This window comes from Prionailurus bengalensis, chromosome E1 (genome assembly GCF_016509475.1).
Source record: "Prionailurus bengalensis isolate Pbe53 chromosome E1, Fcat_Pben_1.1_paternal_pri, whole genome shotgun sequence".
NCBI lineage: Eukaryota > Metazoa > Chordata > Mammalia > Carnivora > Felidae > Prionailurus > Prionailurus bengalensis.
Genome location: NC_057347.1, coordinates 37,083,104 through 37,093,510, shown reverse-complemented (window position 1 = coordinate 37,093,510; position 10,407 = coordinate 37,083,104). Strand labels below are relative to the sequence as shown.

The following is a 10,407-nucleotide window of genomic DNA, read 5'->3' as shown; positions in this document are numbered from 1 at the left end:
AGGTCATGACCTCAAGGTTTGTGCGTTCGAGACCTGCGTCAAGCTCTGCATTGGGATCCTCTCTCCCTCTCTCTCTACGACCCTCCCCTGCTTGCATTCTCTAAATAAATAAATACTTTTTTTTTAAGTTATTTTTTAAAAAAAACCACCCCTAGTGTCAAGTTTGAGAAGCGCTGCTCTAATATGTCCCTAAGGGCATAACTTGGTGGGGTGCTGGAAAATGAATCAGGGTGTCTTGAAAAACTCCATGGGTGACTCTAATATGCCCTCTACCAGGCGGAAACAGCCTATTTGGATCCTGAGACTCTTTTCAAACCTGCACGGCTAACATGCTGAGCAGTCGGGCTCACCAGAATTAATGGAAAGTGAAGGCGTCTTCAGGTGCGCTGTCGGGGAGGGCTTGTGAGCTTGCCCTTGGACGTCATTCCAGAAGCAAACATCAAGGCTGCGTGCTGACGAACATGAGCACCCGAAGCAGCCTGCCGCAAAGCCAGCTCCACTCCTGCACTTCCCCTGCTTCCCGCGGTGGGGCAGTGTGTGTCCGCGGGACCACAGCGCAGCCCCAGGCTGCAGTTCCCAGGCGGCCTGCGGCTCGGTCACTTTCCCATTCCTGATTTCACTCGAACACCCTAGAAGGCCTGTACTCCCACCTCCCAAGACAGCAGATGGCCACTCAGAGAGGTTGCCCAAAGGGTCAGCCCACATGGTCTGACTTCCCTAATTCCCTCCCGGCCCCTCCAGGATCATCCCTGTTGGGGGCACCAGATCTGAGGCATCAATGGTGGCCTTGGGCTCCCTCAGGGGGGCCAGGCCAGCCAAGCAGCATTGCTGCCGATCGGAGCCAGTGAGCAAACATCAGAGCCCCACCAAAGGCCCCCGCTAAGAATGCGGGTCAGCAGGAGGAGCTGCGAGGGGAGGAGGGGTGGCCCTGGCCCTGCCCAGACAGGCCCAGCCGGCCCCACAGCTGCCCTGCTGTCCCTGGGGGCATCGATGGGCTAAAGGAGGAGAGGACTCACCAGGCTCCTAGGGTCTAACTTCCCCCCGCCCCCAACCTCTTTGAAGACAAAAGAAGCACCCCAAGGAGTGGGGCGGATGGGCATGAGGTCACCATCACTGGAACTTTGTGTGCCCGCCCCTCTTCCCAGGCTTCCGAATCCAGGAGCAAGAGAAAATAAACAGTTGCTCCCCCCAAAATGAGTCTGCTTCCAGCTCCACCCCCTAAATCATTCTGATACCCCGCCCCCCTCATATCCCAAAGTGGCCTTAAACTTTGTGACTCCGGATTCTCCCAAACAAGTGATGAGAGGAGCCGATCTGGGTACCAGATTTGGCTCCAGGAAATTGGGCTAGGGGTGGAATGGGGGAAACCGGAATCCCACTAGGGAAGATAATAATTTTGGCCAAAATGTAGGATGGGAAGGTAAAACTACCCAGTAATCTGACCTGGCCCTTTGGAGTCCCAAATCGATCCTCTGTCAACCTTCCTAGCTTTGGGGCTCTGGAGTCATAAGGTGTTTGTTTCTCATTGCACGTGAACTAGGCACCAGCTGCAATACCAGAAATTGGGCAGCCCGGGAAAGTGTATACAGATGGGCATTTCTGCCTATCCAAGGATGCCCGATGGGTCCAGTGAGGGTGCGTTTGTGCACACTGTGGTTGTGTAACTGTGGCGGGCCCTCTAGCTGAGAGTTGCAGTAGGATCCTGCCCTCATACTTTCCAGCTGGGCGGGAGCCCATCAGATATCTTGGCTGCCTTTCATCGCCTTGTCCCTGATAGGGATCATCCTGGGTGAAGAAATCGCTGTCAGTCACCCCCGCCTCACTGACAGCCAGAGGGACTGATCACACCCCCACGGGGGCGGGGTGACGGGGCCCCAGAGGCTGGTTCTCCCTGGGAAGGCAGGGAACCAGCATTCTTGGCAGAGGAGGGGAAAGAGGGGGCTTATATGTGGAGGAAGGAAATATCTACACCCTTCTTATCCCCCAGGGAGGGACAGTCAGCCCAGCTATCAACCCGGAGGGAGCTCCTCCTTCCTTCGGCATCAGCCACCTCCAGGGAAGGATCTGACCCTTCTTCCATCGGCTCAGCTCTGCCCCAAACAAAGGGAGGTGAGGCTGCGCAGGGCTGCAGGATCAAAGGGAAGTGTCCACCCCACCCAGCAGCCGGCCTCGTCCTCACTGCTAAGGGACACTGAGTCAAAAAGGAAACCAGAGCTGGAAGACAAATGAAGCAATGATGTGGTTGATGACTTTATTATGGCATAAAAAACACAGGCTGTTTCTTCCTCCTCCTCCCCCCGCCCCCAAAGTGGGTTCACAGCAGTTAAAAGAAAAAAAAAAATCCTACATTTCTCCTCTAGGGGGCTGCCTAGAAGGGGGGCAGACAGCCAAGCAACCTAGATCTATGAAGGAGGGGAGCAGAAGAAAACCTATCCGAAGCCCGCACCGGCACCCTTGGAGCTCAAGGCCTCCGTAGGGGGAACATCGGTGTCCCCCTACAACCTCGAACAGCCATTCAGGAGTTCCCCATAGGATGGTCACTGGGGAAGACTGTCCTGGTGGCACCAGGAGGGGGTGGCTGGTTTCGATGGGTGGAGGAGAAAGGCATCCCACACCCACAGTGCCCTCCCTCTCTCCCCCTCTCTCCACCTGCCCAGGCAGCCTGCAGGCGCTCCCAGATCTCTCCTGCCCCCAACCCTCTCAGCAAGGAAAGGGACCTCTGGTTGGGGTAGCAAGAGGTAGGGAAAAGAGGGAGCAAAAAGAAAGAACATTACTTCTTAAACTACCCCAGGCCCATGAGCCTCTCAGGGAGAGTCACCCTGTCCCTTTTAAGAAGGGCTCCCTTTTTTACACAAACACATATTCCTACCCAGACCCCAGACCCACTTCCCAGTTAGCTCCCAGTCCTGGGGACTGGGCTCCAGCATCCCTAAGGGAGGAAGAGACGCTGTGGGCCTATGTCCTAGGACCTTGGACGGGGTGAACAAGGTGGGGTCTCTCTAGCTGGAGACCCCAGGCTCAGTAGAGAAACACACACACACACACGTACAAACAACATGCACACACACGTGCCCTAATATTAAATAAAATACCTTTTGCTTATAACTTAAAAATCAATACACAACTAATCCTCGCATAGGGGTCCGGGTAGAGAAAGAGGGGCAAGGGGGAAGGGGAAGTCAGGGGGAATGTTATGGCCTCTACCTCTAGCCTGGGAAAGCCCGCTAGTTCCAGATCCTTCCCCCATCAGCTTCCTTCCCTTTGCCTGACTCTGGCTCTGCCCCTGCTAGGCTTTCCCCTCCCCAGTCCCCACTCCATGATCACAATCAGGATGTATTTCTAGCTTCTAAAGAAGGGGACAGGAACAGCTTCCTGGATATCACCTCAGAAGACAGACCCCTTCCACTAGGAGAACACCTCCTTCATATGCAAAGGGAGTCCCCCTGCCCAGAGTCAAAATGGGGAGAAAGGGGCCTTCTAACACACACTCTATAGGAGGGGCCAGTCTTGCAGGCAGCAGAGAAAGGAAAGGGCAGAGCAAAGAAAGAGCTGGGGCTTAGTGAGCAGGTGGGCAGGGGTCGAATCCTCCCCGCTCCAAGTGGGGACCACTGTAGGTCCCTGTGCTGGGACACCCCACCTAACTCCCTGGTCAACCAAGTAACCCTCTTCCTCTCGTCGCTAAGGGAGAAGCAAATGATGGGTGACCTGGGATGAGGGACCTACATCAATTCTAGGGTGGGGGCTTCTGGCTGTTTTGAAAACCTACATCAGGTAACAGATGGGGAATGTGGACTATACTGAACTTTATTTTTCATAAAAACCATGAGTTAAGGACTGAATCCGAGTTAGAGGGAAGGGGTTAGCTCCTTCCACTGCCCCGCCAAATCCCTTTCTCTCCTTTTAGAAGGGGACTTTTTTTTTTTGCCCTCCCCCTTCCCAATCTAGCTCTCCCCTCAACCCCACAGCTCTGGCTGCACGGCTGTCCCGGATTCTGGCCGCTTCCTCTCTTCCTTCATGGCCCCATCACAGTGGGTTTGGAAGGGTTAACCGGGAGGCACATCAAAGGAGTTATTTCTACAGCAACAACCCTCCCAACCAGATAGAGACCGCTCCCTAAGGGGGACCCCTGCCTCCCCTACCCCACCTCAGCTCTCCCTCGGGAAACCATAGGGACAGAAGCACTAAAAGCGGGATGAAAGGGACCCGGGCCGCAGGGCGGGTCCGGAGGCGCTTTTATGTCCCGGTTCCCAGGCGCTAAGGACGTGTCCAGACAACTACCCTCAGCGCCCGGGGCGGCCCCACTCCTCTCTGCTCCAGGGACGCGCCGTCTCTTCCAGCAGGTCCCCTCCACCCTCCAGGCGCGGTAGGGGTACCCCACCCCAACCCCCGAGCCTGGGGACAGGAGCGAAATAAGGGATGAAGGGGGGGGGGGGGCAGAGGGGCATGCGCAGCTCCCCCAGCCTAGCCAAACACTTTTCGTCCGGTCCCGAGACCAAAACACCCCTACCTAGCGCCCCGTCTCCCCGACCCGGCACCACTTTTCCTGCCCCTCAATAAATAACCACCTTCTCCTCTTCCTCAAGTCGCCCCCCAAAGGCATCAGGCCAGGAGGAAAGCTCTTCGGATGCCCCCAGGGAAGACCAATGGAGGGGGGGCGGTACCGGCGGAGCTCAGTTGGAGGGAGCCGCGCCGCCCTCGGCCTCCCGCTTGCCTTTGCCCCCGGCGGGCTCCACCGCTCCGCTGGCCTTGCCCTCGCCCGCGGCCGCCCCGGCAGCCTCCTCCTTGGCGCCCTCGTGGGTTTTCATGTGTTTGGCCAGGTGGTCGCTGCGCATGAAGACGCGGCTGCAGACGGCACAGGGGAACTTCTTGGTGCCCGTGTGGGTCTGGAGGTGGCGCTGCAGCTCGTCGGAGCGCGTGAAGCGCTTGCCGCAGAAGAGCCAGTTGCACACGAAGGGACGGTCGCCGCTGTGCCAGCGCAGGTGCGCCTTCAGGTGCGACGTCTTGGCGTAGGCTTTCCCGCAGCCCGGGATGTGGCAGTTGTGCAAATGCTTCTTCTTGCCCCCGTCGGGCCCGCACGGAGCCCCCAGTCGCTCCGCCTCCAGGCAGTTGGGGCAGCGGCACACGGTCTGGCCTGAGCTGCGGGGCACTGACCGCCGGGAGCCTTTGGGCCGGGCTGCTCCGTCCAGACTGGAATCCAGCCCCTGGGACTCCGGGGCGGCCGCTTCCAAGGCCTTGGCCCCGTCGGGAGGCCCCAGGAGGTGCTGCCCTCCGGCGGCTGGGAGGAGGTGGTGCGGGTGCGGGTGGGGAGGCGGTGCGCAAAGCTGGTGGTCTCCGACGTAGCCCCCCAAGCCAGCCTGAAGCGCCCCGGGGTGGCCAGGCGAGGTGAGCGCGCCCTGAGTGTGGGGGAGGTCCATCCAGCTGGTGCCCGCATGAAGGTCCCACCAGGAGCCATCCTCAGTGCCTGGGTGAGTTGGCCGGAACCACGATTCGTAATGGTGGGACATGTCCGGCTGCAGGAGCTTGGAAAAGGGTCCCGGGGCCAAGGGACTGTCGCTTTCCAGGTCCTCACAGGTTACCCGAGAGGAGGCCCCCGGCAGCTCATAGCCCTGTGAGAAGTCCACCTCAGGGCCCAGCGGGAGGCTCTGCAGCTCCCCAGGCTGCAGCGGGGAGGGGTAGTCCCCGGCCTCCGGGCTCGTGTGGCCCTGGTATGTTTGGAGAGGCTGCAGGTCGAGGCGCGGCGGGGAGGCGTGAGGCGCGTCCGTGTGCTGGCTGCCCAGAGAGCCGCAGACAGCGGTTAGCATTGCCGGGATCCGGGGTGGGGTGGGGAACAGGGATGGTCAGGGGCACCTCAGGTAGGACCTAAAGGAGGCAAAGAGGAGGTGAAGTGAGCAAAGTAACCAAGTCACTTTCAGTCCTAACCCAGACGGCCTCCCCGCAAAGTGCTCCTCTCCCGACTGGGACTGGCCGCTGCAAAAGAGGAGCACACCTCCGAGTGGGGACTAACGACCAGTTAACAGAATTTGGGAGTGCTAGGAAGGGTTGAGGGTGTGAGGTTCTCAGCCAAGGCGGGGGAGTCTACCTTCTCCTAGCTGATCCCTCCTATGGGGCCCAGCTCATCCTGACAGTTGGGCTGGTCCCAGGCTGGTAGGTCAGATACACCTACAGTTCCATGCTAAAACCATCCCCACCCTATCTGCCCAGACCAGCGCAAAGGGCAGTGTGGCGTTTACCTTCTGCAGCCCTGCTTCCAGCCCAAATGGAGGCTCTACACCCATCTCGAGCTTCCCTAGTTTAACTCAGGACACAGATGAGGAGAGGGAGGTGGTCTGTTTCTGAAACTCAAAGCTTGAGGTGACCTGATTTTCCAAAGCTCAAAGCAGGTTCTGAGATACTGGGGAAAGAGACCTCGTTCCGCCCCTGAGGCATGTTCAATGAGGAAGAGCATTTCACTGTTCTCTACCATTGCCCTCCGCTCTCTGTCCAGATGGCTCCACCAAACCCACTTCCATTCCTGGCCCCCACCCCTCTCCCTCAGGCAGGAATTCACCTCCCTGGGGTGCAGGTTCAGTGTTGATTCCCAGGGGACCTCTCCCCACCAGAGAAAGTTAAGCTTCCTCTCCTGTCCTGACCCACACAGCCACACAGCTGGCTGTCTGGCTGTTACCCGTGCCCTCCTCCAATCTGGGGGAGACCCCGATGTGAAGCTGGGAGGGGTCAGCTTCCCCAGAGAAGGGGGTCAACGAGAGAAGAGCTCACTAGCAAGCTCTGAAAGGTAAAACTGTCACCCCCTTACGGGATGCAGAGTCGAAGTGGGGACAGCGGAGGGCAACAAGGAAAGCCAGAATCACAGACACTGAGAAGAATTACCCCAAGAGACTATATAAGGGGGTGCATTCTAGGCTTCGATCGTTCTTAGGTGTTCTGCAGACAGTTCTAATATACAGACAAACTGAGAATCACTGCTTCAGGCCAACCCTCTTATTTAAAAAAAAAAAAAAGAGGAAACTGAGGCAGCATTTGGAGAAATGACTTGAACAGACATTCATTTATTTGTTCAATCAACAAATGCATACTTTATGTACCTCTGTGAACCAGGTCTCCGGACTCCTGGTCTGTTACCCTTTCCCTACACCGTTGGGAACCAAAAGATACCCACCCCTCTCCTTCTTAACCACGTATCTGTGACTTGAAAGTCCTTTTTCTCTCACCACCTCTCTAAAGCCTGGGAGCCCTGGTGCCTCAGGTGTCCGGGCTTGTGTGCCTGGCCTTCTCTGATGGTGGGGGAGGAGGTGCCGTGGTTTAGGGCAGGGACTTCTTCCCACAGCAGGGTTCAGCTGACCCTACCACCTTTGGCCTCTGGGACCAAAGAGGTGTCCCTGGTAGTTTTGGAGAGGGAGGGAGAGGGGGACTGGGGCGCCTACTCAGGCTCCCGCTGCCTTACCACAAAAAAGGAACAAGGGTGAAGTAGCAGGGATGGAGCCTCAGGCCCAGGCGGGGCAGCCCAGAAGGGGCTGGGCGGGAGCAAAGAGGCCTGGGACCCTAATAGCTTTTGGCGTCTGGGAACTGCCCCAGGGACCGGGGGGCGGGGAAGCTAACGACCCAGGCTCCAGAGTGGCCTCTCCCGACACAGGGCCAGGGAGTCCGGTCCTGGGATGCCACGGCCTGCCTGCAAAGTTTCGGGAAGGGAGACAGCAGGGCGCGCACTCCCGGCTTCCCGCTCCCCAACGCAGGAAGCCGGGTAGAGACACCCTTCTTCCCCCTTCCGCCGCCTCCCTCTCCCGATCACCGGCGCTCAGGTGGTCAGGACTTCCGTACTCCCAGTCCTCAAGGTTCCAGTCCTCCGGTTGTCCCAGTCGCTCCAGTTTCCCCGGTCTCCAGCCTCCTCGGTCCCTCGTCTCGCCCTTCCGCCCAGGTTTCACTCGGCCGGGGCTCCACGCCCCTCGGATTCTTTAGGACCACCTCCCCCAAGGCCACCGGAGGCTGTGGCGAGTGCGCGGCGCGTCTTTCCGAGAGGAGCCCGGGATCGCGCACCCCTGGCCGCCCAGACCCTGGCTCCTACCTGGAGGCTGCGCTCGGGCTCCGGGCACGGCTGGCTGGCGCGCTACCCACGGGCGCTCATGGGCCCCGCGCGCCGGCGGGCTCTCCGGAGGCGAGGGGCAGGAGCCGAGGACGAGCGGGGGCCGCGACCGGACCCGGCGGCGGGCGGCGGGCAGCGGGAGGCGGAGGAGGGGCGGAGGGCCAGCGGGAGGGCGGAGGGCGGGCGGGAGCCAGGGAGCGAGCGAGCGAGCGAGCGAGGCCAGCTCCGCCCGTGACTCACCCGCGCTCTCTGCCTTCATCCTCTGCCCTGCGCTCCTTTTTCCCCGAGTCCGCGGCCCCGCCCACCTCACCTGCCGCCGCCTTTAACCCTTGCGGGCTCGGCCGGACGGGAGGCCCGGCGAGGCCCGGCCGGCGGAGAGGGGGCGGGCTCGCTAACTAGGTCGCCTCCCGCCCCTCCCTCGCTCCTCCCTCGCCCCTCCAGTCCTCAGGAGGGGGTCCTGGGCGGAGCGTTCCCCAGGTTCCGAGACACGCCCCTCGGGTGGAAAACTGCCCCGGAGCCGGCTCCGGGTGGCGGGGGAAGCAGGACGCGGACCCTGGGGGCCTGGAGGAGGGGCCGGGTTCTCTGCGTGAAAAGGAGACTCCTTTGGGGCGCCGCTTGCTTCCAGGGCGCTCGATCCACCCGCCCGGCCCGGCAGCGCGGTCCGGGTACTGAGAGGAAAAGGAAACAGGACTGAGCGCCAAGGCTGTGTCCGGTCTACCTCGGGCCTAGGCCGTGAGAACTCTGGGCTGTGGCCCTCCTCCACCATTCTCTCCGCCGCTCCTCTCCACCACCACCACCCTCCCCGGACATTTTCGCCCTGCCTTTCTGGCTTCCCCCCCCTCTCCGGCCACTCGCCTTTTTGGGGTGGACTCCTCTTCTCCTCTGCCCTGCTCCCCTGCTCCCCAACTTGCCCGGGTCTGCCTTCCCCTATTCGTCTCCCAGACCCCCTCAGTCCCCACTCCCCATCTCCCCTTGGGCAGCAACCCCAGCACCTCCTAAGACCACCTCTCAAGTACGCGACCCCCTCCGTCCGGGAGCTGCTCAGCCTACATACGCCCTGCCACCCTTGCCCCCCCGCGCACCCAGCCCTGAAAGCTGGGGCAGGCTCCTGAATGGACCTGGGAAGGGACACTTCTGGAAAGAATTGAGCGACCCCTTGCCACGATTCTCACCTGACTGTCTAAACCCAAGTTTGGAGAAGGGTCTGGGATTCCTTTGAGGAAAAAAATGCACATACACAGGGCAATATTCTGGCAAAATTTCAGGGCATTCACGGCGCCCACCAAAAAACTCTCAAGGTCCCAGTTGATCGAGATACGGAACGCCCGGTGGTTAGAGGAGTTCCTCCCTCTTCCTCGCCGGGCTGGCCTGTGCGCCCGCCCGGATAGTCCGATGCTCCCTTCCCGATTGGTGATTGGTGCCTCCTCTACCCGCCGCCTTGACCTCCCGAAGCGACTCCTTTCTTGCACCGGAATTCTGATCAATCTCCTTATATATATATATATTTTTTTTTTTTCTTCGTTGCGCCGTTTGGCTTTCCCTACGCGTTTTGCCATCGGCCTTTTAAATTTCGTTTTTTGTCTTTACAGTCGTATTAGGCACAGCAGCACCAAAGTTTAGGCTGATTCAATCTCGCCTCTGCAGCCGCGATTCCGCCACTATTGCTTTACTAGACTCGAATTTCCGTTTGGGACACGCTCGAAGTGCCACTATAAAACGGCTAAACTGAATCCACAAGCCACTTGAAAATCAGTCTTTGTGTGCTCCCCGCCCCCTCCCCAAACACACACGTTCTTAGATTCAGAGTCAAGGTCTGATTCGTTCTGTCCATCTCCCTCTTTTCTAAGACTCAATTCCCTCATCTGAGCAACCCGAGTTCAAGTTGGGAGACTTTCCTGGGGCTTAAAGGAATTGATGTACCTAAAACACGTAGCCCCTGGGTCCCCTGGTAAGGTCACAGAAAAGGGAAGATGTGGTTGTAATTATTAAATAAGTAGGTTCCCAGCAAATGTTCGTTGGGTTAAGGTATATTCACAAGATCTTTGGACTGGGAGTTGGTGGACCCAAATTGTAGCCCCAGCCCTGTACTTGCTGAGCTGAGCTGGTGGGTTAAGTCACTCTGAGCCTCAGTTTCCTCCTCTGTTAAATGCAGGCAGAGCAGCTGCCCTGCAGAGTAAAAGACAAGCTCCTGGGGAGCCTCGGGGTGTTTCGGGATGTCAGGGATCATACTTTCCAGTCAGTCGAATTTCCTTCTTCCGGACACTCAGACCCCTGTGATGTAGAACTCTCTAGAACTGCTCTGGGTCTTTGTGGCCACTGCAACATCAACA

The 10,407-nt window shown here is 58.9% G+C and overlaps 1 protein-coding gene across 1 annotated transcript; it reads right to left on the bottom strand.

Moving 5' to 3' along the window:
* Positions 1–2,237: 2,237 nt before the first annotated feature.
* On the bottom strand, positions 2,238–8,466 carry SP6 (Sp6 transcription factor). Its single transcript, XM_043584213.1, has 2 exons — positions 8,060–8,466; positions 2,238–5,859 (listed from the first exon to the last, which is right to left on the bottom strand). Exon 2 carries the CDS (start codon positions 5,799–5,801, stop codon positions 4,671–4,673), a length of 1,131 nt encoding a protein of 376 aa, XP_043440148.1. The 5' UTR covers positions 5,802–5,859; positions 8,060–8,466; the 3' UTR covers positions 2,238–4,670.
* Between the last annotated feature and the right edge of the window lie 1,941 nt (positions 8,467–10,407).